This window comes from Macaca mulatta, chromosome 8, assembly GCF_049350105.2.
Source record: "Macaca mulatta isolate MMU2019108-1 chromosome 8, T2T-MMU8v2.0, whole genome shotgun sequence".
NCBI lineage: Eukaryota > Metazoa > Chordata > Mammalia > Primates > Cercopithecidae > Macaca > Macaca mulatta.
In genome coordinates this window covers 69,593,439-69,621,280 of record NC_133413.1, presented here as the reverse complement: position 1 = coordinate 69,621,280, position 27,842 = coordinate 69,593,439, and the positions used below count along the sequence as shown (strand labels likewise).

General features: G+C 38.1%; 1 protein-coding gene across 1 annotated transcript in view; it reads left to right on the top strand.

Annotated features, from left to right (window-relative positions):
* Window positions 1-27,842, top strand: part of TOX (thymocyte selection associated high mobility group box) — a 310,963-nt gene that overhangs the window by 171,494 nt on the left and 111,627 nt on the right. Inside the window, 1 exon segment of the mRNA NM_001261489.2 lies at window positions 9,563-9,805. Within this exon segment, the coding sequence (NP_001248418.1) occupies window positions 9,563-9,805 (243 nt within the window).

Genomic DNA, 27,842 nt, shown 5'->3' with positions numbered 1-27,842 from the left:
ATTAAAAAATATAGATTGCATTGTATATAAAATTATGTGCTGAATGATGAAATTAAATACTTCAGTTACCCCTTTTAACATTGAATATGGAATGATGACCTAGCACTAAAAAACATGTCCTGACTGACTTTCAGAACTGGTTCCTTTCACTTGAATCTGGTCTCTCTAATGATTTGTTTGTGGTTTGGAGGGGGAGTACATTATTTGTTTTCCAGAAGCTTGGGGATTTTTTTAGCCAAAGGAGAGGTCCTCATTTATGACAACTACGCACGATGCCTGGTATGAAAATATCCCCTAAAAATACTGCTTGGAGACTTATGTAGACCCCCAAGCAATAATGAGAGAAGACAAATCTCTTCCCCATTCTGGTATCATTAATGAATTACGGCAGGAGAAAGCCCTACAGGTAAACACTAAGGACTTTCCTGGAGGTATGTGGAGAGAGAGACAGAGAATATTAGGCTACCTGCCCCACCCTCACCTGATCTGCTTCAGGTGCTTAGCCCAGGATCCCAGTACCCCCTGAATCCTCAAAGCCTCAGCTGGCAAACCCTGACCTCAGGGTCCCCCAGCCCAGGCCCCAGGAAGAGCCAGTGTCAGACATTGTCTGGGGCAGGTTCAAGTTGACCTTGTTTTCTGGTGTCATTCAGGCTTTGCACACTGGTTTTTCATAAGTGAAACTTTACCTTACTCCCCAGTTCCAGAATAGGCCTGCATTAAACCCAGTAGACTGAAGTTTGCTTTGATTGGTGGGACCAATCTTGCCCTTGACATTATCTTAGAGGTTGAAGGCCTGACCTTGCTGTTGAACCTGCCTGCTGTTACCTGGACATTAGCCTGGGCTTGCTCATTTGTCAGTTTTTGTGGTCCTCCCCTGATCACTTATTGCATCTTGGCAGAAGTGTCTGATCTTTAGGCCCTGATATCAGTGTAAATCTCCTTATAGCAATCCCTTGATCATCCCAGGTTCAAGTAATTCTTTTTGTTTACACTCTGATATCACTTAGTTTGACACTTCAAATATACTGTTCTTTATTAAGAGCCTAAGTTCCCGTTTCTCTCTACTAATTCACTATCTTTATAACAAACTGTGTCTCTTTTTTTCCTAGTATAGAGAGATTTTTATTGGACTTATGCAAATAACCATATCACCATAAGAACACTCACAGTTTTTGAATTCTGGAGGAATCAAGTAACGTAATAAAATACTTTTATCTTTGTTTATAAAATTATACTATACCAAATTGCTGTAAATTACATATAGCTTAAGAGAGAAAATTTTCTTAAATCTAGAAGACAAAACATTTGAGTAAAGGACCAATAATATTTTAAATAAAAGTATAAAAACCTGATCTTGATCATTTATTCAATCTCATATAATCAACTTTTGTTCTGCTAGATCTCTGAGTCATTTCATGACTCCTTCAAATTCTTTATTAGAGTTCTAGAAATTTTATGTAGCCTATGGATCTTAAAATTATCTGAAATTTGTATTTAAGAGAACTTGGAGTCTTTCTTATGAATCTGATTGTAAATGTTTTTAGAGAAGAATAAAAAACAATAATGCTACACAACTAAAACTTAGAATAGCATGGTTAAAAAGCTGATGAAAGCTTACAATTGACAGATATTCAATTATTTTTATTTTATATAACATTTTAAGATAACCAGGTTTATGACTGACAACACATTGAATTTCTATAAATTTATATGATTTTTGAAACATGTACACCAACAAATACCCATAAATGCAACTAAAAGAAGATCTAGTATCACCTATAATTTGACAATGTTTCTTACACAATTTAACAAATAAGTCTGATTCTTTAAATCTTTACAAAATGAGAGATATCTTTTGATGTTTTTCACAAGCTGTGTCTTTCAGTTCTTTGTATCTCAGATCACTCTTTGCAGGATGCTTACACATAGTAGGTGTATGACAATGCTTCTGTAACAAATGAGGCACTCATTGCTTTTTATTTAACACCAGTTAAAAAAATTAATGAGCACAAATAAATGTCATACTTTCTACCAAAAATTCCATTTTGGTAACTGTTGCTTGAAAAATTAGTACATTGTGTGTTTTTAAATGAAGATGATTTATTGCCATTGTCTAACACGTGAAGAAAGACAAAAAAATTGTTTGCAGGATCATTGGCTTGAGCACATCAATGGCACTGTTGGACAATTCTTGCTGAGCGTTAAGATGATTTATGTAACAGACCGAAGCTTTCCACAGTAATACATTATAGTCTCAGGCTATCAACCCTTGTTCATGCAGAGACAAAAGAATCTGAAAAATACCTACTCCTGAAGGTCTTCTCAAAAGAAATCAGAGATTACGTTGATGCTGCTTAAACTCTTTCAGGAAAAATCACCATTACATGTAATATCTTTACTTCTAAAAATGTGCAGAGGAAGCTTATTATTTTTCTAATAAACTTTTCAGTTTAATTTGCTTTCCCTTCAGTTCTCTGAATCATGCAACAAGAATGTTTAATAATAGAAGATGAAACATGTTTAAACATTGGCATTCTTCTATCCTTAAGTTTCAGGAATTATGTTACAGATTAAAAATTAGTGCATTATGTATATGTTTGATGGCAGTACTATTTATTTATCTTTCAGATAAAGTTCTATATGAGAAACATATTTTACAAAGTTATAACCATAGCCATATTTTTAGTGTATGCATGATTGCATGAATCCATCACATAATTTAAAGATACATACGAGATGGTATCTTTTGAATTCTTCTGAGTTATGGGACTTCTTGTCACCAAAGATAAAGTGTTCTGTATAATGATTGCAATATGTGGACAGAAACCCACAAATACAATGCCTCTCTGGTAGAGTAACTAGATTTTGAAAAGAGAAGAAAAGGCAATGTTTAAAAGAGATTTCCCATTATTTATTCCTGGTTAGCATATATTAACACTGCCTGGGCCATATGAAAACATGAATTCTCTGTAGCCAAAAGAAAAATCAGCATGATTAACATTCCATTTCCAGATGTAATCATATAGAATAAGAATATAGGAACAGGCTGTAGCAAAAGGAAATGTGGATTGCAGAAGGAGAAAATAATGTAAACAGGATACTCAGATCATGGAACATGTAAAAGCAGTATGATTAAAAAGGAATGTGAGTATGTCAGAATCAGGTGAGAAGTTTCCTTTTCTACTGAAATGGGACGCTGGGAAGGTTGGACTTCAGGGAAGGACTTTGGCGTTAGTCAAATGACTGAAAAGGCATCCAAGCAGATCAAACCAAAGCAAATCAGAAGGATTCCCTATTAATTTCCCAACCTCAGTCTCTTGATTCCGTTAATAGTCTCAAAAGTGAGCCTCTAATTAGCAATTTGACCTCCTTGCCAAGAATTGCCCAGGGAAGATCGCTTTTCTAAGGACACAGCCAGTATGTTAGAAATCATAGCTTTTGTACAAATTTAGACAGTGACATTCTGGTTCAGAAATTCATTTGCCTTTTACTTGGGTTGGTAGGAGTCAAACTGTGAGAACCCGATCAGCCAGGGCTGCAGGCCTGCCAGCAGAGCTCCCTGAAGGAGCAAAGTTGTTGGGCCTCTGCACATGCAGTAATTCTCGGCACCTTCCACTTCCTTTGCTACCCTGTTCCCCACCATCTTTTTATTCCTTAACCTAAAAAGTGCAATTTAATTCCATTAGAATAAAGGTGAAGCCTTAACCTAGTTATTTATGGGGAGCAATTAAATAAATACATCAGGTATGAATGGGGTTACACTTTTCTCCACTGTGAGGCTGAAGCCTAATCAATGGCAAATATACTGAAATTCCTTTATAATGACATTGTGGAGAATAGATCTAAATCTTCTGTACTGTCTACAGTTGTTTGTTTTCTTGGACATGACCCAACCCGTGGGATGTATAAATCCATTTAACAGTAACCATAGCTATGTAAAGCCGTTGTTTATCCAGAACTTTGTATCTGGCAAACATATTATTAGGCTTTTTACATATGTTTTTGTTTTTAATACTTATAAGAACCCCATGGTTTTAAAGCTTGCTGCAGAACCCAAATTAATACATGGTTTAAAGGACCTGGAAGCAGACCTTGTCTATTGGGCTTCAAAGCCACAATTCTTGGCAACACGCACAGTGGCCAATCTTAACAGTCACTGAAGAAATCATGCGTATTCTCACCTAGTCCAACATCTGTCTCCTTCTCATCAGAGAAAGATGTAGCACTTTATAAGCTAAATGTGCAATTACCAAATTTTAAGGTTTTAAGAAAATGACTTGAAATAGTCATTGACTCTCTATTATAGAACCATAGAAATACTCTTGAGGTGGATAATATTTTGAAATTACTACTTTAATGCTCCCAACAGTCCCCTTGTGGGCTTGAAAAGTTCATCTATTTTCCAGAATTAGCCACGCCTCATGGTAGTTCACTCCATTCTAACCTATATTCAGTGGCACTGGGATCCTGCTTCCTGTACACAGAGTGATGCACAGTGCCTCCTGCGCTGGAACACAGGAGTCCTATTACATAGCTCAGCACCAGCAACACCTTGTGACTGTCTTGTGTCTGGAACCAGGGAGTAACTGAAGATCAGGGAGAATCTGGTTAATTAACAGTAATATAATTTTGAGTTCTTTGAATCATGTGTATCATTTAGACTGGCTCTGGTTTAGAACAAAACACTTTCTATGCTAGTATGTTTCCAATTTACCTTGACTTAGTATGGTGAAGATTCAAGATAAAATTAAAAGTGTTGGCCTGATTTTCACCCTGCAGTCCTTAAATACTTTTTCTCCATTTGTGTAAGATGGTCATTGCTGACTTTCAGCATTGGTTGGGGAAGAGGGAGCTCGCATGGTCATGCTGCTGTTCAAGTTCCAATCCCTGAACTGGGATGGGTACATGTCACTATAAAATGTGATGAAGAAGATGATAGCACCTTTGAAAATCTATACCTGGCCTCCCTCAGCATTCTAGACTGGAACCTAGCCTCGTAGGACTTCTAAGGACATGTGATTCACTCCTTGGCAGCCTCTAATTTTTTTTTTTTTTTTTAAAGTAGTGCTGTTGTCTCCTGGGCATCTGGGAATCATCATGGAAAGGACCAAGTGATCTTTGTTCCCAAGAGGGTTGGAGAATGAATGATCTGTAAATTCCAGGCCTCACTGTGTCTTGAGGGAGAAAAATAGAGCCCAAGTCAGAAAAGGACCCTGCTGGAATAAGTGGACATGAGCACCAGGTCCCCTATATCACCCAGGGATGGCCTTCACATAAGCCTTCTCTGACAATTCAGCCCCTGATCTCATCACTCATATACCTTCTTGTGGTCTAATCAGGCCTTCTCTCTTGGCCAGGCATGGGCATCAGAACTGCTGCTGTGACTTCCTTCATGTGCCCCAGCAGTCGCCCAAAGGGCCCTGATGTCCTGCCTGCCATGGGGGTTAGGCTCCACAGCTTCTGACAGCCGGGGGGTCACAAACTCTCCTTTGCGAATCCTCTGAAATCTGTGTGTCACTAAAGGATAGTAGGTGCCAGTCACTTCAGGGGATCAAAGCAGCAGTCAGAGAGGAATTATGTTGGTCAGTTTTGCATTGTTATAAAGGAATACCTGAGACTGGGTAATTTACAAAAAAAGATGTTTAGGCGGCTCACGGTTCTGCAGGCTGTACAAGCATTGCACCAGCATCTGCTCAGCTTCTGGTGAGGCTTCAGGAAACTTTTACTGGTGGTGGAAGGTGAAGGGGGAGCAGGTGTGTCACATGGTGAGAGAAGGAGCAAGAGAGATGAGAGGAGGCACCAGGCTCTTTTTAACAATTGGATCTGTGTGAACAAGCAAGAGCTCACTCGTTAGTTGGTGAGGAGGGCACCAAGCCATTCATGAATGGCATGACCAAACACCTGCCATCAGGCCCTACCTCCAACACTGAGGATTAATTTCAACATGAGATTTGGAGGGGACAGGCATCCAAACTATATCAGGGATACAGACTGCTCTGCCCAGCCTTCCTGAAGGTGCTCAAGCCTCTACTCCCCTAACAGGATATTTTTGGCCTCCGGATATTCTGTGAGATTGTTACATACCAGGTAGGTAACTGGCCTGTGCAACGTCTTGACAATAAAAGATATTTACTCAAACCCAGGAATAACAGTGTATATTCACAAACTTTGTGCCTTTAAAGAGTCATTTTAGCATTCATTTATTCATGCACCTACACATTCACTTAGTGATTCATTTATATATTCATTCAACAAACATTGAACACTAATTCCAGGTAGGCAGCTTAATGGGGAAGAGGGAAAATATTGAATCATATTCTATTGTATCACGTCCCCCAAAACTGCAAATTGTCTAAATTTTGAAACTGTTGTTAAGTTAAATGGATGTTTATTAAGTTTCTAAAAATCAAAATAAAGCTCTCATGTCATAGAAACCAACGTTGAAGAATTAGCAAATTCATTTCCACATTTAAAAATAATAAGTAATTAGCCTGGCATTGAACTTGTTGTACGTTCTGGGACATTTTGTCATTTGTGCAATTACCACTATACTTTTATATGGCATCAATTACACTGTAATAGGCTCATGGCAAATAAGTATATCATGACTTCTAATATAAAGAACAGAAACTACTAAGTAACCTTAGTAGTTAAAATTCTTGATCCACATAACTACCTATTACCAGTTAAGTTGTGGAATCTGTGGTTTTGGTATATAATTGTCCGAATTAAATACATTAATGTGTAATTACATGAAAAGAAACCATGTAGCTTAATTCAATTACAATTGTTATCACTGAATGTAAAGTGATACCAATTAAACCTTCTTTTAAACACCACAAATTAAGATTTAACTACTGAAGAAACTCTAGAATGTAAAGTGATGGTCTACTATAGGTGGAATATCCCTTAGTATTTTCGGAGATTTAATGGCATTCCTAAAATTAAAAACATCTTTCTCCTTTATTGCTGGCATTAGTTGTGCCTTATTCAGGAGAGTTTCTTTCTTTTTTTTTTTTTTTTTTGAGAGAGTCTTGCTCTGTCACCCCAGGCTGGAGTGCCGTGGCATGCTCTCAGCTTACCACAACCTCCACCTCCTAGGTTCAAGCAATTCTCCTGCCTCAGCCTCCCAAGTATCTGGGACTACAGGCATGCACCACCACACCTGTCTAATTTTTGTATTTTTAATAGAGATGGGGTTTCACCATGTTGACCAGGCTGGTCTCAAACTCCTGACCTCAAGTGATCTGCCCACCTCAGTCTCCCAAAGTGCTAGGATTAATAGACATGAGCCACCGCGCCCCGCCAGGAGAGTTTCAAACAGGCACTAATTAACATCTTAAAAGATATCAACAATTTCAGCATTTGCATGTTGACAAAGAGACAAATTGTGAAATCTGTATTCATATAGAGTAAATATTTAATTTCAGTGGGTGGGCAACGGGGTGGAATTTGAAAAAGGCAAGGCCTGATATTAATGCTAATACTATTACTTAAATTATGAAATTTTGTTTATCAAAAACAGTTGGGTGTTGGCAATTTTGTACCATCCAACCTAATAAGATAGTAGCAATTAAACTACTTTATAAATAGCATAGCAATAAAAATGCCACCTTTATGATATATTTATCCCTCATGTATATTGAGTTGATATTTTCCAAGCTGAGTGAACTTGGACAAGTTATTTCATTTCTGAGTCTCAATTTTTATCTTCAGGAAACTGGGGGTACACAGTTGGATAGCTACACAATGGATTACTGTAATGATTAAAAGGGGGCAACATAGTCAAAGACCTTGGAACAGTGCTTTAATATAAAATAGTCATCTCTCCCACCTCCCCATTAGGCGTCTTTTATGCTTAAATGCATACTTGTACAAGGCACCAATGGCTTAGATCTGTTAAGAGTCTAAAACGTATCAGATGAGTGAGAATTTCATCAAACTTGTAATTTTGACACAGCACATACATATTTTTCACGTGAGATACATATTTTTAACAGGAGAATCTGATAATACGTGATTGAATTTTTAGAGCTGGTTTTTTTTCTAGCAGAACTTTAGATATTTAAGAAAATTTTCTGCATAAGAGTCAAATTTTCCCTTCATACACCCCCTGTTTCTAACCTACATGTGCTGCTCTATGACCAGGTCTAAATTCCAGATGTTCCAAGTAGCTCTTCATTTAGTCTTGTCTTCTGATGGCACCTAAACAAATATATCAAAACTTGTACAACATTTAGAAAGTGGAACTTGAAGATTTTCTTTCTGTTAGACAAATAGACGCCATCTGGAAAAAATAACCCCAGGCACTTGGACACAGGAGCATGACGCTTGTTGGCTGGACACCCAATGAATACCTTACACTACTTTCTTTGGCTCCCACCCTTGCCTGTTCATTTCAAATCTTGAACACTTGAGCAGGCGCCGGACTGTTAGACAAGGGAATCCTTGTTCCCCATACACCCAAACACTATGAAGGCTCGCTCTTAATTTGAAAGATAAGCTTGCAAGAATTATCTGGACCGAAATGTTTCCTTTCATACTGTGACACCTGTTCTATGAAGGACTGCTATATATCACTGTGTATTTAATATTAATTGGTAACAATGTTTTATTTTTTATTTCTTCCATATATTTTTCAACATTTGCCACATCCCATTTTAAACAGGCGTGTCCTCATATAATCTTTCCTTCCTGCTCCCCTCCCTCCCTTTCTATTTTATTTAATGCTAGATTGTAAAAGAAAAAAAAAAAAAAACCCATGTATGTAACTGCTACTAATTTTACTGACTGACTTTTATTCCAGGATTAGTATTATAATAATATTAGTACTATTTTTTGCCTTTCAAAATGGACAGAACTGAATTTAAATAATTGCAATATTATTTGTCAGCTCAGCTCTTAGGGGGAAATCAAGTAAATCTTATTGGAAATCATAAAAGTAATCTTCACTTTGATTTTGATGATAAAATCTTTATGATAAAAATAGCTCTTAATGGCCTTTTTTTCATATATCAAACTTTCAGCGGAACTACACTTTTATGCAGCATGCTTAAGTCACTTCTTTTCTAAGACATTTTCTTTTGTCAATTGTGAGCAGGTAGCCTTTCAAAACCCAAAAGCAATTGCCCAGAACTTCTGGAATTCATTTTTATTACATCCCATGATCTGAGCAGTAGGGAGCCCTGTGAAACATGTTTGATCAAACATTAATTTTATAAATTGCCTTCCTTCCCTACAATTCCCATGAAAAAGGTATTCAGCTAGATTAAAACTCTGGAAAATTTTAATGGGAACTTTGAAATCTGTTTGAGTTCAGCTTTTTGGAAAAATAAAACCACCTAATGGAAGTAGTCTTTATACCAGAAGTAGATCTGCCTTTGAGGCAATTTTCTTTCATGCATAATGATGAAATGGCAGCAGGATAATCTGAAAGTTTGAAACGTCTTTGCCAAATCCATACGCTGCTTGTAATAATATCTAAAGGGTCAAGTGTGTTTGATATGATGATGAAGAGCAAGAAGATGATAATTTGCAACAATGTCACTCTTGTCTTTCACAGTCCTACCCTGGTCCAAGCCTGGAAAGTGAAGACTTCAACATTCCACCAATTACTCCTCCTTCCCTCCCAGACCACTCGCTGGTGCACCTGAATGAAGTTGAGTCTGGTTACCATTCTCTGTGTCACCCCATGAACCATAATGGCCTGCTACCATTTCATCCACAAAACATGGACCTCCCTGAAATCACTGTCTCCAATATGCTGGGCCAGGATGGAACACTGCTTTCTAACTCCATTTCTGTGGTAAGAATCTGCTTACCTGTTTGTGGTGGGGGCTGAGGGATACCGTAAGCACACGGACCAAGTTCATGCGAAGGCCTGGCGTTGTGATGATAGCATTCTGAAACTGTTTCTAGCTATGGAGACAGTTCTTTAGAAATCATACACATTTCTAAAGCAATGTTCTGTTTTATATTTAAGTCAAGGCAAAATCAATTAATTACTTGTGCAGTCACTCATATTAATGACCCAAAGTACTAAATACTGTTTGACACTGAATGTGTTGTCATAGAGTCAAACCAGCTTACCAGCTTTCAGAGAAAAAGTCACCTTGAAAGATGCCACCTCTCATCCAGTGGAGGATTCCTCCCCGTAAGGGAGATCCCCACATCTTCTCAACTGGAGCTGCTGTTAACCTTGATTTTCCTTCCTATTTTCGGCTCTCAAGTTCCACAAATGTATACCATAGGAAAATAAGAAAACAATTTTCAGTTTTATTTTGGAGGTATAATTCTGATGAAAAAAATGTATCTCCATTAAAGTGTTTCAGTCTACTGGACCTGTTGTTTAACAATTTATAATGACAACACTATGAATTCCCCTTAATTTTTCAAATTTAATAGGAATGTGTATCAACCAGCAAACTAGCAAAAAGTCAAATTCTCAGGGTCTACCCAGGGGCTCCAGGGGTTTGCATTTTTTACAAGCATCCCACACTTGAGAAACACTGGTTTATTACAAAATCTTTCCTTCTGATTTTTATGTCTTTTGAAACTTAATAATTTCTCTGTCTATACCCCAATAGTGGAAAAAAAAATAAGTAGTATATGGCCAAGGAGAGAGCTTTAGACCATGTCATAAAACCCTCCTCCCAGGTTAACAGTGACTTTTAATTAGCACTTTTTGGTTTTCATTGTTCAGTCACTTAACATTTCAACTAACTCTCTTGTCATTTTCATAAGTCACTGAACAGTACTGTCATTTTCACAATGAATAAATTGATTAACTTGCCAATATTATGGTGTTTCTGATTGAAAAACACATTTCATATTATCACTTCTCTAAATCATTGGGGGATATATCTCTAACTTGAGTGATTTTACAGGAGGAATTTTCTGTTAATCATGAACATAAGGGTGGAATAAAAGTAGAGTCAAAAGAAACTCCAAAGTAGTTTCTTTAAAGAATGAAACCCAGAGCCTACTGCGTAATACACAATGGTGTATAGAATTTTTCTAAAATCTGGCAGCCATCTGGGCGGCCAAGAGGGGAGAACTCATTGGCAACACCGTCACTCAGGTTTTTAGATTATATTCCACTTGTATAGATTTAGCTTTGAGTATTAAGTATGACTCCATAAATAGAAAATGGATTTTTTTAACATGCTAAATGTGTAAAGCTGAAAAATGTATTTCAGTGTAGTCACCTTGAAAAATCACCTGCCTGCTTCTCTTTGGGACTAAACCTTCAGACCCGATTCATGAGCCAAAGAAGGCATTCAGGTCATGCCTCTGTAGGGACCCCTGTTCCCTAGAAAGGAGAAGAAGGGGGCGGTCAGTATACATGGAAAATGCCAGTTTTGTTCTCTAGGCTTGTTCCCCATGGTGGGAATGAGATTGGGGCCATAGGAAGGATAATGAGATATTCAGTTTTATAGTTCAAGCCTTTTTCCTTTATAAAATTTACCTCCTTTCTAGTAACAAATTTACCCTCCTTAGCATTTCTACATCCATCTCAATACACCTTTAAGATACCTCACACTTAAAGAAATGCTTATGCAGTGTCAGTAACTGTGGCTCAGAGATTTTTTCCAGATTTGCTGCCCATGGCAGTTATGCCATCCTCAAATGGCACATTTGGGACTGGGCTCAGACACAGCCACAAGATAGGCCATTTCAGCTCTGTTCCCACTGTCCCTTCCTCTTTCCCTATCGGGAGCTTCTTTCTGTTCATAAAATTTCCTTATTCTGTCTGCCCACCAACCCACTGTCAAAAACTGGACTTTGATAATTTTGCCTCAACATGGTGTTTCCCTAGGAACTTTCAACATTTTGCAGGGTAGAGGGGAAACAAATCCCCTATTTGACCTAAGCTAAAGGAATGAAGCTCTGATTTGCCATTCTAGTTCTTGAAGGTGAGCCTGTTCAGGATTTTCATAGGGTGGCAAGTCTTTCCAATACCCCTCAAGCTACATTCTGGAGCTGCACGTCTACTGTGCCTCCTCACAGCACTGGTCCTAGCCTTTAATGCTGCAAGCAAAAAGCGACTCCAGCAAATACCCGTGTTGGTGAGACTGTGGGTAAGGTTCAGCACTTCCCAGTGGAATGTGGTGTAATGATGGAGTTCTTCTATGATCTGTGCTGTCCAACAGCAGTAGTCACTGGCTATTAAATGCAGCTGGTAGGACTGAGGGACCAATTTTTCATTTTATTTTATTTTAATTACTTTACATTTAAGTAGCCACATTCACCTAGTAGCTACTGTGTTAGACAGTATAAGTCTAGTTAATGATGTTGACTCTAGCATTAAGTCTATATTAAGCCCATTTTTTCCAAGCCAGCATGGTCTCAGAGAAAGATGATTTGGAGATTACATTTATTGTTTCTGTTTCTCAAGGCTTGGGGATCTCTGGCTGGATTCCAGAAGCCAGAGTCTGACACACTATAAAGTTGCAATAGAAATCTAATAAAGTTGGAAGAATCAGGAGCTATCTTTTGTCTATTAATTCCTATGAGAAACAAAGAGCCTCTTCAGTTCTTGTTTTGAGCTCTCATGTGACTAGAATGCCATTCCTCAGTGTATATATTTTGAAGCCTTACCATGGTCTCAATGTTTGAAAAGGTTCAAATGATTGATAAGACCTAGCTACTGTTCTTCTGGACAGTGAAAACGTAAATAGTTATGAAACAATTAGAAACATGGGGCAATTAGAGACTAAGAGAAGTGCCCAACTCAGATGTACTGGCCATGAACTGAGTAGGAACTCTTAGTCGAAAGAGATGACTGTACTCTGGTTTGGGTATAAAACTTAGTAGAAAAGATAGGACAACAGTCACAGCTTGAAGGTGGGCTTTGATTTGGATAAACCAAGAGGAAAGAAAAGGCATGTTGGAGAGTGTTCAAAAATCAGATTGGGTATTTTGAAATGGGAGATTTGATGAAAACCTTCAAAAAGTAAAGAACTTGGCCATGTTAGGACAGATTATAAGCAATCGCTGGTGCTTTTTACTCAAGGGCAAAAGTACTATGAAAGCAATGTTGTAGGAAAATCCTTCTGGCAATAGGACCCTGTGTAGATAGCAGGGGTAAGAGACAGGGGTTATGGAAAGCCCCTTGGGCCTGTTATTCCGATGTAGGTAAGAGGTGCCGAGGAACTATAGCAGTGTGGTGTGCCATTAAGCCATTTTTGCATCCACAAATATGTATGGATCTAAAGATGAACAACATTTTGTCTTTTCATATTTTATATTTTAAAAGCATGAAGGGATTATTTTCTTTGAAAGAAACTTCGAATATTAAATTTGCTCATCACACTTCCTTGTAAAAACGTACTAAAACTCTTTGCTAGCAAGTTTTCTCATGGCTAATATGATCACAAAATTTAACAACCGAGCTATGGGCTGATTTGCCAATTGTTGAAATATGTTTATGTGTAGGGACAGTTTATGTCATCAGTGCCCATTAGACAGGAATATAGTGTCTACAGATATAAGAGCGTAAATGTTGCCCACCTAGAAATGACAGTGCCCCTTCCAAGGTTTTCTTTCCAGGTCAATATGAGAACAACTAATAAAAGCTAATAGTTGCAGATTCTAAATATTGATTTTGCTGTGAATTTAAAATTCCTATGAGTAGAAGCCATCCTGGGAAAATGTATGTATAGGATCAACTTTCTCTAATTATATTTTCTAAAAGCTCTTGAATGTGATCAAAGCTGAACCTTTTGCTGTTAGTATTGTGATTGTATCTTTGTGTTAGTATTTTCACATGGTGACATTTTACTATTCAAATGGATCAAGGAAGTGAAAAACACTTAAGTTCTTGTATATTATTTATTATATATATTTAGATATTGCATAGATTTTAGATGTTATTGTGATGTTTTATATATGCATTATGAGATATTATGAGATATTACTTATATATCAATTATTATAATGTATGTCATTTGCTGAAATTTTGTTTTTAGATATATTTTCTTGTATCCGCCTCTGTTTCTTATGTCCACTGGCAACATAAGTGATACAGTTTCACCATTTATAAGCATTTCCTACAAATGCCTAATATAGTAGACATCAGCAATTTAGTCCATAATTAAAAATCAGTATCTGAAAGAGGGACTAGTATCCCAATTTTACAAATGAAAAATGAAAGTTCAAAGTGGTTAAGTGACTTAATGGCTTAGCCAGTAAATACTCCAGCTTCATTATCAGGAAAGTGGGGATGATAATACTAGGCCTTACCTCACGGCGTTCAGGAAATATTTAAGATTACTCAGACCAGTAGCTGGCACATGGGAAGCATTATATAAGTGCTGGTTAAATAAAATTAGAAAAGCAAGTCTGTACAACTCTTTTGGAGAAGTTAAAATGCATAGGAAGGAAGACTTTCCAAAAGAGTTATTTATACTTTCACCCTGAATCTTCACATCTGTCAAAAAAGACTGCAATAAGCCTACTATTAACCAAAGGAGTATTTACCTTTTACTGGGTGTCTTTATTTATCATTGTGATTCAAATTGATGTCTTTGGGCCAGAGAGCCTCAATTCAAATCCTGACGCTTCTGCGTACCAACTGTGTGACCGTGAGTAACTTTTTGTGTCTCGGTTTCACCTGTTTAATCTCATCATGTTGTAAGTATTAAAGTAGCTATTATCTGTAATGTCTAGCTAGATAGATTCAGTAGGAACCTCTTTCTGATAAAAAGGTATCCAAGCTAGATATCTGTATTGCCTTCTGGAATTTATCGTAGACATATTGGGGTGCAGCATACATAGGGTGAAAGTTTTTCCCAAATTTCCCACCACTTTTTTGCATTTTCTTGTCTGTGCATTTTATTGTTAGTAGGGATTCCTGCAACTAGTTAAATTTCTGGCACTTTGAAAAAGATTCCATTTTCCTAAAGTCCCTCTTTTCTAAGACAGGCTATAAAACAGGGTAGAATTTCTGTAAGTATATAACTGTCAAATAAGTGCCAATTAGTTCTGATTCTCTAGGTCCAAGTTAAATAGTCATTCATGACCCAATATGTAAGAGTTCCATTTTTCTCAACATTCCTCTGAGTTATTTTGATAGTGAGTAATTGATTTGTGTGCACTTCTCAGAGAGTGGAGTCTGGTTAGAAAAGCATTGAAATGAGAGCCATGGATAAGCTTGTCAATCATGGGCAAGTCACTGAACCCTCTTACCAGCAGCATTAGAGTAGATCTATGCAAAACTGGGTCCACACTGAGCTTGTTGGGATGTGGGGTCGGGGGTGGGGCACAGGAGTTAGCCGGAACAGTATTGCTTTTATTTTTATTTGCATTTCTTATAAAAGTTCCCTTGAACAAATGTTCTGCCCCCAAGAAGATGGAAAGCCCAAGACTAGTTGATCTCTGTGATCCTTTTCAGGACTAGCATTTTCCTATAATTTGTTCTCTGTCAACCACACAACTTTGATCTAGACTTTGAGACTCACTGGTTTTGCCATGTTAGTTACTTAGTAATTTTTCTTGCCATTGCTTTGGCTGTCTCAGTGTTTTAACTGCGCCCCCTCACCCCCCTTCAAAGTTTAATCAATTGTAAGAACCTACTGGATAGATAATTTCTTTTGACTGGAAAATGTAATCCTGCCATTAAAAAAAAAAAAAAAAGTGATGTTGCTTTTTGTGGATGGATAGTGTTTTCATGTTGTTCAAAGGAAACTACAGAACTATTTTAGCAGAAAGGTAGAATAAGAAAATGCCCATATTAAGTATTCATGGCTGAAGAAAAATCCTTTGATTTCTCCAAACTGAAATCAAGAGCCTCTCTTCTGTTTCTCCCCACTTTGGTACATTCACCGCTGGGCTTAATCATGGATTGGTGAACGGGAAAATGCAACCTTGTATAAAGTCATCCCAGACTCTCAGCCTGGCCTATATGTGGTGATTGCTTGTTCTTTGTGCAGTCAACAGAAGCTCTTTCATACAAAGAAAAACCGTGCAAAGTTTTAGAATGCCCTCGAAGAAAGGATTCATTTAGAACCTGGGCTTTTTGTAGAGTGTGCTTCCTAATGACACATTATAGAAAATTTACAATGAGGAAAGCAACAAAGGCGATTTCAATTTCTTTGAATGTGTCAAATTTCCAGTTCTGGAGTTTGAAATGGAAAAAAGATGTTAAAAGGCAATAAAACTGGGGGGTTTATTTCCCAAATGCCTTCTTTTTCCAGCGAACAAAAGCAAGCATAATGTATATACTCAGATTTATTGTCATTTTTAGCATTCAGTCATGGTACACTTTGCATTCAAAGGCCACTGTACAACTGTTTTGACAACCATCACTTTCATAGGTGCTATGTAGGACTCATGAAACTGAAGCAGAAGTGTTCCTTCAGGCCTATGGGGAGTGCCGCACATCAAGGAAGTCAGATGTATTAGAGCAGCATGAATTTCCAATATGTTGCCATTATGGAAAAGACCACTGGCATATTGAATAATGCAGCTTTCAAAGCCAAGCAGAAAATGTGATTACAGACAATTTGATTGCTGTTTTTAAAATAAATATTTTCTAAATCTTGAGGTATTTTATTTCATGTAATGCATAAAGTATGTAACCATGGACTAGAGCTAGGCATCTTTCAGAACACGGAGGAGCTTATGATGTCAGCCCATTTAATGATGGAATAATAGAGGTGTTTGTTTAAAATGGAATGGATGTCACAGCCACTTGTTCCTTTCTTTAAACAGAAAGGAAAATAAGCCATAAAAAATAATTTTGCCACTTTGACAGAAGAAAAATGATGAAGAACAATTATTTAGCATTATGCCACAATTCATCAGATGTTTAGCAATTACAACCTGGTTTTTTTTTTTTCCACAAATTATCCTTTTTTGAATATCGCAGAACACAAGAACAATGCATTAAACCACTTTAATACTGTGAAGAAATGGGCTGTTTTTTTTGTTCTTAGTTTTGACCAAATACAGTAAATATGTGGGTTGGTTGTGTTTTTTCTTTTTGGACAAATGCTTAATAAGGCCAAAAATAGGTGTTGTTTGTAGTTAGTTGTTAAAATCTACTTAAGACCTTTGTTTGTGCAAAACAGACTACTTTGAATGTGGTATTAATATAGTTCAATGGACTCAGTATGTTAATGATTTGGGGCTATCTTTTATTGCTATAATAAAATATTATTCCAAACTAGAGTTCTTCTTAACAGTATTCAGGAAAGGAGCCAATTTAAAAATAACACTTTTTCTTTTCTAAGCCAAGTAATCAGACTCAAGATTCACTTGGTATATAGGAGTTCTTGTACTTTTTCTTTAACCCTAGAGTTCATACAAAGGTGTGCCTCACCCATGCATGAAAGAAGTAAAAAAGGTATAACATCAGTTATATAATATGCTGTAAGCAAACTCTGGGACCTACTTAATCCAGTCTCTTAAGTCTAGGCAGGAGTAAACCTAAACCATTTCAGATATGTGGTTTTCTAGGAGCCAAGATTCCATAACTTTACTTGGTAGCCTGTTTGTGTTTAATTAACCTTGTAACATTAAGTTAAATTGCATTAAGATATTTAGATTCCTTCCAGGAATTTCCTTATTAAAGTTAAACCAAAATCTCTTACTTACAAAATAGGCAATTTTAGGCTATTTTGTCTGCCTCAGCCATCTGAATGCTTGGAGAACACTTGATTTCAAATATTTGACATTTATTAAGTCAATCCTGCAGTTGTGTTTTACCTGGCCCAAATAACTCCAATTCCTTTAACCTTTCCTCAAAGGTCATTATTTTTCAATTTTTAAATCAAATTAGCTCTTTTTTTTTTTTTTTTTTTTTTTTTTTACGTTTGTAATCTTTTTTTTTTTTTTTTTTTTTTGAGACGGAGTCTTGCTCTGTCGCCCGGGCTGGAGTGCAGTGGCCGGATCTCAGCTCATTGCAAGTTCCACCTCCCGGGTTTACGCAATTCTCCTGCCTCAGCCTCTCGTGTAGCTGGGACTACAGGTGCCCGCAACCTCGCCCCGCTAGTGTTTTGTATTTTTTAGTAGAGACGGGGTTTCACCGTGTTAGCCAGGATGGTCTCGATCTCCTGACCTCGTGATCCACCTGTCTTGGCCTCCCAAAGTGCTGGGATTACAGGCTTGAGCTACCGCGCCCGGCCTTGACGTTTGTAATCTTAAGGAATGTTGACCACAATGGATGGCAGAGCTCTAGAACCTGAGATTGCAGATTAATTTCTGATTTTTTCAAATTATTCTCTGCCTCTACATGGATGTTTTATGATAGGGTCCTTAATAGCATCATTGATTGCTGATATGTTTAATTGCTGCTTCCTTGATCCCTCCTACACTGTGTGACTCTTGCTGTGTTGGTTTCTAGCCAGCAGTTTCCCATCTTGTATTTGTGCAGCTCATTTCATGTGCTAAAGGCAAACATCTGAAAAGGCCATTGTGGTGTTGCTCTTCAAGGCGTCTTTTTTTTTTTCTGCCTGGGTATCCGTTATTTAGCAAACAGATGAATAAAAAAATTTAGTGTAGCTTATATGTGAATAATTGTCTTTGGACAAAAGGGTTCTAAGTACATCCATAAGTAAGAATTTCCAGATCCTAGCCATGAGCTTTCAGTCATTAGTTATAACTTCAAAATTGTTAGTAGAATGTTTCCTAACGTGTGGAGGGGGCAGTTTGGGGAAAGCAGCACAGAACCTGGATAAAGAAGACATAGTTGGGAGGCCGAGACGGGCGGATCACGAGGTCAGGAGATTGAGACCATCCTGGATAACACGGTGAAACCCCGTCTCTACTAAGAAATACAAAAAACTAGCCGGGCGAGGTGGCGGGCGCCTGTAGTCCCAGCTACTCGGGAGGCTGAGGCCGGAGAATGGCGTGAACCCGGGAGGCGGAGCTTGCAGTGAGCTGAGATCCGGCCACTGCACTCCAGCCTGGGCTACAGAGCGAGACTCCGTCTCAAAAAAAAAAAAAAAAAAAAAAAAAAAAGACATAGGAGTGGAAAGAAGGAATAAACAATAAATGAAAACAGCCCTGTTCTGGATAGCAGTTACATACCTGGAGGATCTGTCCAGGCATGTGTGGGGTTGTGGATGGGGCTTCTTCCTTCCTCCAGTGCTTCTGGAACTGAGCTCTATGCTCCTCATTTCAGGTCCAGCAAGTTTTCTGTCCTCACTCTCCTACCTTGAATAATCATGCTGGTGCTTCATGTGTCAAGGATTGCTTTCTCTTTCCTTCCTTCACCATTTAGCATTAACACTCAGCATTAACTCCACTCCCCACGGAGAAAACCATTTTTCTGGTTCTCTCTCTACCTCATAAGCTCATTACAGGAAAGAGGACCTAGAACCCTGAGAGCTTACTTGGTTTCATTGCCTAGACCTCCATGCAGAAATTACGGATAACAGTGCTCTATATAAGTGTACAACCCATAGTAGGAGATCAATAACTATTTCTGATTGAATGAATCTATTTGTTCCCACTTAAAGTTATCTCCAGCCATAATATTTTCCCCTGACAGGTACAAGATTATCATTGCTTTTTGGGCTGACACTTCTAAGCAGTTGTTTAGTCTTCTAAAATGATACAAGTATTCCAGTTTTATAGAATAGTATAATGTCATTTATCATGGGGTCTAAAATGTTATAATGCTTTCAATATACCTAAATGAATTTGAGCCCTAAACATAGATTTAACTTTACAGTCTTAATATTTAATCAACTTACCACTGATCATTTCTAACCTATTCCACTACTAAATTGATATATTTGACAATTAATTACAATGTGTAGTTGATCCTCCTTTTAGATGAATCCATTTATTTTCTGAGTATAGCTGTTTTTATAGAGAAAAACTATCAGTAAAATTACAAGACTTCTAAAGGAATATATTTGTGCCTACTCTTCCAAAGTCTTGGGGCAGAAGTAGTAGTAGTGTGAAAAATTAATGTCTATTAAACATTTGCCCATATGACTCGTGTTATTTTTTTAATTACTGATTATATCTCAGCTTGCCACATCTTTGACTTGCTTTTTGCTTGCTTTATGTAAGTAGATTATTGACATTGAAATGTTGCATTATAAACTCATTTTGTCATGAAATCATGGGAGAATGCATCTAAAATGTTTTTCAGGAGAACAATGAGCCAGTCTCATTTCAAGACACCACTTTCTTCATTATTCATTAACTATTATTATCTAGAGCATATGGGATTGCTTTAAGAGCAGGTTTTGGTTTTAGATATTTTTTCCATTTTAGTTTTTTTCTAGTTTGAAAGTTTCAAGATCTCTTACGTGGACAAGCATTACCTACAGAAACATAATATTATTTGTCTTTTAATATTGGCCATTTATATACTTCCTTCTACCAGCAGCAATGCACACTGCATAGGAGAAAAGATATGCAGTCTTGGAGGGTTTTTGACCATTTCTTACAGTCATTAAAATACTAGATTTTACTTTCCTTTTTTAAATAATTTAAAATATCACAAATACCAAAATCATCCAGAGAACATGCCTTTTTTTCTTACACCTAATAAATATATTTAACATTTTGATAAATATATAATCACAAAATTGATAGTTAAATTCTCTGAATTTAATGGACTGTACAGAGTCCCCAGAGAAATAGAAGTACTCTTCGACAGAGAGAGGATTAAACTTCTTTTTGTAATTCAGGGTAACATTTTTATTTTTGATAGGCAAGAAACCCTCTCAAAATGTGTTACATTTGAAAAGCGTTATTTTTCAACCTTTAGGGAGTTTTGTTTTCTTTAATCATGATCTTGATAATCTTTAATAAAAATATGATCCAACCCTGAAAACATATGACGCTATTAAATACTTTACATTTTTATATCTATTGTATATGTAATCACATTCTGTATTAACCAGTAGATGTAACTAATGGTTTACCAAATGGAGATAGGATCATAATTCATACAATATGAAACTTGTGAAAGCTATAGATGAAAGATAACTCTCTCTGCAGTTCTCAAGATAGTGGATTCATAAAGTTTATTGATGAAAACACTATTATTAAGGCTATCAAGAGACAAAGAAAATTATTAGCATCTTGAAGTATTTTTTCTATTGTGATGTGTGTGTGTATATATACATATATACATATATGTGTGTGTGTATATAGTATATATGTATATATACTATATATGTATATATACTGTATATATAGTATATATGTATTGTATATATACTGTGTATATAGTATACATGTATTGTATATATACTGTATATACACACATATACATATGTACAGTATATGTACTATATAGTATATATATGTGTGTGTGTATATATATAGTGCTTGAAAAGTTAATAGGAAAAGGAAAATAGGCTATGATCACATAACTATTATTTACATAGAATAAAAGTATGTATGTATGTATGTATCTTTCTTTCTGTCTCTCTACGCATTCATGTGTTGATTAGGTTTGGTGTCTGGGACTCTGATCCCATTGTCTTTAGTATTAAAAGGTAGCTGCACCAAGGTGAAGCCATGGCTGAAAATATCAGCGGCCATTTTCCCACTGGACAGATGCAGAGTGGGACCTCTAGTTAATAGCTACTGTCACATGGATTTTTTCTTGCATGTGGTTGTTTTCTCTTTCTCCAAAGCAGCCTCTTCCTGATTTCCATAGCACAAAAGGGTGGCCTGTATTTCCCTGCTAATAGCAGATGCTCTGCCTTCAGATCTGCAGGTGGTACGTATAGTGAATGATAGAACCCAGGAACTGATCATTCACTTGGGTTACACATATGAAACTTGGCAAAAGTGTGAGACCATGAAAGATTAAATTCTCAAATATGGAACACTTCTTAACTTGTCCGGGGAGTGCTGTAGTCACCCACAGAAACCTCCTGATGGCATTGGGGTCTTAAGAAGCCATATGAGTGGTGGGTACACCTGTGGGTCTGGGTGAGGCCGCCTGCACTTGAACCCTGGCAGGCCCCTCACTATCCACTTGTGACCATGGGGAAGTGATTCCACCTGTCTGCGTCTCAGTTTTCCTGCTGGTGGTGAGGCTTGATCCGGTCTGTGCATCTGAAGCCCTCCGAGCAGTATTGGGCACACAGTGAGCTTCATGTCAACTACTGTGTTATTCACCTCCTCAGAACCCCCATAGCTTGTGATCTGGGTTTTTCTTATACTATCTGTCATTCCTCTTCTCATTACTGGTATCTGTGTTCCGTGGGACGTTCTAACAACCAATATGCTGACATTTATTGGGCTCTGACTCTTGCCAAGTCCTGGGCTAAGTATTTACACAGTTTTCTTCTTCATCCCCATGATCACGCCAGGAGGTGGGTAGTGTGATTCTCATCTTGCCCAGAAAGACCATGAGACAAAGAGGCAGAGCACAGGGATGGACAGAGCACAGGGATGGACAGTGGTGAACTAGACAGGCTGGGGCGCAGATCTCCTCTACATTTCTGGTGAGGCTGGGAGCCCTGCTTTACACTTGGTAGGGGCTTGGTAAATTTGCATTGGAAACCTCAATTGAGCCTTTTGTCCTCTCTCTCTCTCTCAGTCTCTCTCCTGATGAACTCAGCACCATGATGACTCAAGCTGACAGTGTAAACCCAGACACCATTCACAGTTCTGCCCTCTTCTTTAAAAAATCAGAATAAACTCACATTATTTTTACATTGCTCAAATAATAAGAGAGAATGAGTAGAGAAAAAGAGAGATCCTATATTTCAATGAAAGAAGGATGGGCTTGAAATTCTGGCTGCGTGACTTTGACAAATCACTTGATTTCTCTGAGCCTCAGTTTCCTTAGCTATAAAAGAAAAAAAAAAAGGTGTGACAACAATCATATTTATATCACTATATGGTTGTGGAGATTAAGCTGGATACAGGATTATCCAGTACCTAAGGTGTAGGTCCATTCTCAAGTCACTTGTTGAAGACATTAGCTTTCCAACTAATGAAAAATGTCAGCTCTTTGTCAAAAACCCAGTAATTTAAATTATACCAATCTTCTTCAAGGAAGACAGTGTTAGCTCCTCAGGTAGCAATAGGCTGCACAACAGACGAGGGTTCTGCAGCACTAACTTAAGACCAGGAGTTGGGGTCTCTGCCATTTACCACATTGCCATTATTGGCCAACCTCAAGGTATTCTTTTCTCTCCATCAACAGTATTAAAAAATTTAGTTTATAAATGTATGGAGATATTAAATCATTTTATAACTAAAAGGAGAAAAATTTCTAGGCAGTTTGCCAAAAATAATAGATCTAAAATTAGCTAGAAATGTTTACCTCTCTTTATTAAATTCCTGCTACGTTTTCTAATGTGTTTATATCAGTTTGTCCCCTCTCAAAACTGCATATTCTATATGCAGTGCCTTCATCAGAGCCAAATAAATAAACATTGAATTGTAAATAAACTCAGCCAAGTTTTCTTCATTCCTGTTCAAGAATGATAAATTGACATGGCTGGGATCACAAAGCATCTTGATAGGCCAAGTCCTGAAGGAGCAGCATACTCATGTCCCCCCATGGGCTCAGGGCCTTCTTGACAAACCCCAGAGTGAGGATCAGAAGGCTGGTCCACAGAGGATCATGAGGCCATCGAGAAACTAGCCTTCTTCCTCTCACCCAGCCTGGGGAATGTCCTAGCCTCTGGGGATAGGGTTGTGGAGATCCCATCATGGGCCAAAAACTCACTGGGAAGCCATTCTCTGTGCTGTTCAAAAGTCATGCTTCGATATCTCAGAAGAAGAGCTACAGGATCCAAGCATGTAAGCACTTTGTGAGGTTTTCATGGTAATTCACAATCCAGCTCAGCCCAGGCTCTACAGACTGCATAAAGTCTCCAGAACAGAGTTTACTCTGGGATGGATTTACCAGGGTAGCCTAGTGTACCAAGACCCTCTTAATGCATACACGGCTGGTCTCCACTGCAAAGGGGAAGGGGCACACATTCAGAATAGTCAATGCATGGCAAAGTAACAGCACGGCCTCAGGTCACATAAAGCTATGGAAACATAGTCCCTTAAAAATGGTATGACAAAGCGGTGTTTCTCAGAGCACAGTATACATTAAAATATGGAATAAAAATGCAGATGTGTTAAAAACCAGGGGTATTTTACTGGTATAATGGAAAGAATATTGAAATCAGGTATGCCTGAGGGCAGAGAATCCCAAATCTAACATCATCGTGTCCATTGTTCCAATTACCATGCAGTGATTAGAAAGATGGGCTCGTCCTGGGTGCAGGAGTAGGCACAGGGTACTTTAGCTGCCGCCCCATATGTGAAATGGAGAAAGGTTGTTATACTTTCTTCCTCTTGTAGTGTGGATTAAATGAGATAGTCCAAGTAAGGCAGTTGTCATAGATGCCTGTGAATAGTAGGTTATAAATAGATTTTCCATGTCCTCGGCCTCCTGCTTTATCACAACAGCAGGGGACGGGGCCCTGTCCTTCCCTGTGGCCTTTTTTCCTTTTGGCATCTTGGGCCACTGGAGAAGAGCTAACTGTGCGATGAATGCTTAATTCTCTTGAATGTACTATTGTAATTTATTTATTCTCATGTGAGGTTTCATAAAAGCAATGCAATTTTTATACTGTAACTGACTTGATTTGCAAAGTAATGCTTTTTATCCACATTCAGTTTACATTTTGGCCTTTTTAAATTAAAGAATTCAAATTTTCTGTGGGTTAAAAAACAGGATTACTAAGTGTAGGGTTTGGGTTAAACCCATAAGTTCTCCTTTAACTTGCCATTGAAGCTGCGGCGTGAATGGTGAGAGGTGCAGGCGGGCCGAGGGTCAGGGCTGTGGCTGTGCACGAGGTGCATCTCCATGTGCCATCTGGGGCTGCTTCTGGAAAGTAGGGAACGCTGCAGTGAGGAGGAGGATGAGTCAAACTCCACCCCACGTTCTCTCTCATTGTTCTCTAACGATCATGTGAAAAAAATAAAATGAAAAATGTGAAACTATTCCAAAAAACACAGGCCAAGTAAGCCAAAAAGAAATGACTATAATACACATATTCCTGAGGAGGCCAGAGAAAGAGGAAAATAGGAATAAATCTCCCTGGGCAATCTATCAAAATGTTGAGAAAAATACATTACTAATGAGAAAATATCAAACACCTATCGGGAGACAAATGCACATAACTCTGAATCGTGGATCACAAGAGTTTCCTCAGGCACCTTGATGACAACTTTATGATGCATAAAATAGTAGATTTTCCCCTATTACGGTTTATTGGATAAGCACCTCCATGAACACAGGGCTGCCCTCCACAGGGAGGAAGGAAGGAAGAATCATGCCCGAAGGGCTCTTGTCTAAGTTATGAAGAAGATGCCATTCAGGCATAAAATGCCTGAGATGAGAAAGTGATTAGGGTTATGTCCACGAGAGAGCAAACAAATGTTTTGACAAGGAATAGACCTGGTTATGGGTTCTTGGCTTTGAGAATCTTTGAGTGAGTCTTTGTGACAATATCCCGCAGATGGTGTCCAGGGATTTCCCTCCCTACTTCTGCTTAGTATGTATGGAGAGAGGGGATGGCGAGAACAACTCTGTATATACGGTACAATTTGAAAATCTCTCCTCCTTACGTCTTCTGCACCTTCACATGTCGTTGGAAAATTAAGGTGTTTACCTGAATACTAAAAATGCGTTTTTACCTAAAATAGCAAGATGTTGGATGGATGAAAGTCTTTGAATATCTGCAACTCATTATTCTGCATATCATTTTTCTATTTGTAAACAGAGCTGAATTACTGTAGTACTAGGAGCCTTCACTTTTTGACTGGGTTCTTTATCAGAAGATTCTTACCTTAGAGCTTCATGGAATATAAAATTTCCAAAATTGATTTGAAAGTGGATTCCCAAACTGAACCCCAGTTCTTCTCTTTGTGTTGCATTCATATGCATTCATGCACACGGAACTTAGAATAGCTAGGCCTTTGGGTGTCTGCTATATGTAGTGGTGTAGCATTCCAACCAACACAGCTGTGAGAACCAAGCAGGTAACTAGTAATAATTAGGCCTACAACTGGAACTGTCCGAGGGACCCGGAACCCAGTCCTGGTAAGCTGTGTGAGACATTATGCTTGGTGATGGTAGGAGAACAAAAATTAATATGGAAATAATTCCTGCCCTCCAGTGTCTAGTAAGACAAATGAGGTATGTATTCAGAAAATCATGCAACAGTTTAAAGCATCACACTCACTATAAGTTATAAAATAACATAAGGAATCAGGAAAAACTACCCAATTAATGGAGGTAGTGTTTGAACAGGATCTTAAAAATGAAAAAAGGTTTGATTAATGAATGACAGGGAGAAGTGGGGAAGAAGATGTTTTTGGAGTGAGGAAGTTTCACTGAGTGAGTATAATGTGAAACGAACCATTGTCCATCCCAGATGCGTGGCCCAAAAAGCCGGGATTCGTCCTCGGTTCATCTTACTTCTGTCACTCCACACACCCAGTTATTTTCTTGACCAAACTGAGCAAGTCTCCACAGAAATGCCTCGAAAATACATTTTGAAATCTGCTCTCATGGCTTCCTTCTTCACGACTGCCACCATGGTCCAAAGCACCATCTTCTTTGTGGATTATAGCAGTGATCCTACCTGGCCTCCCCTCCTGACTAGTGTTCCTCCATGATACATTCTCCACACAAGAGTCAGTGTGAGCTGTTTAGCATACATTCATTAGATTGGCCGCCCTTCAGTGACTCCCCATTGTACCTAGGATAAAAGGAGAAAAAAAAATTCCGTGTTTCTTCATATGATATTCAGGCTCTGCCAAGATCCCTGACCTCAGTTCACGCTATTCTGCCCCTCACCGAGCTAGTCACACTGGTTTTCTGTCTCCCACCTCCCACCGGATGACCTTTGCGCTTAGCCATCCCTCTGTTGGGAACACGCTTGCCCCTAATCTTCACATTCAGGTCTCAGCTCAAATGTCACTGCTCGGAAACCCTGGCCATAAGTGGCACCTTGTCCCTGCTCTGCCGCTCACCCCTCATTACATCACCCTGTTTTATGAAATGAGTTGTCACTGGAAAGTGCATGTAATGAGGAATAAGTGAATAAATATCAGCTACTTGGAGCATTGTTACTTCCTGAAATCATCTAGTTTATTTAATAGTTTGTTGGCCGCCTCCCACTACTAGACTGGAGGCACCGTGAGAGTTGGTGGTCTTGGCTGCCTAATCCTGCTGGGTTCTAGTCTAGAAGAGAGAACAAGGCATGCCCTTAGTATTGTTGAATAACACATATATATTTGGTGATATATATATATATATATATATATGCAAACACACACATTGTGTGTGTGTGTGTGTGTAAAACCTATCTGTCTATAATAAATTTTAAAGTCATTTAAAAGTTAAAGGCTGTAGGAAAGGTCACACTTCATATTTTAATGTAGCGGGGATTCCATAGAAGCAGGTGGAGGTGTTAGATATGTGTATGTGTGTATACACACACATGCACATTTCAATATATACACGCACACTCTTACTGTGAAAATATTCTAACTTATGATTAAAATACATACTATATCTTATCTTTGCCTTCTTCTCCTGTCCCTTCCTCCTAAACTTCAATCCTGGAGCTGTAAAATTAGTAAAGCACACAGTTAGGACAATTCCAAGAAAGTATACAGATACGATTGAGGCAACAGGGATACCGGCTTATGAGCCATATGAAGTAATCTATTGTTTATTTATATTTGTATAGCACCTTCATTTAGGAAGATCCCAAACTAAGAACAGCTATTATTCTCAGCTCAAATGCCTTAGCTGGTGTCAGGGCACAGCATTCTATGATCCAACAAAGAGGGAAAATGAGGGACCAAGACAGTTCTTCTTTCCACCCAAGGGTACC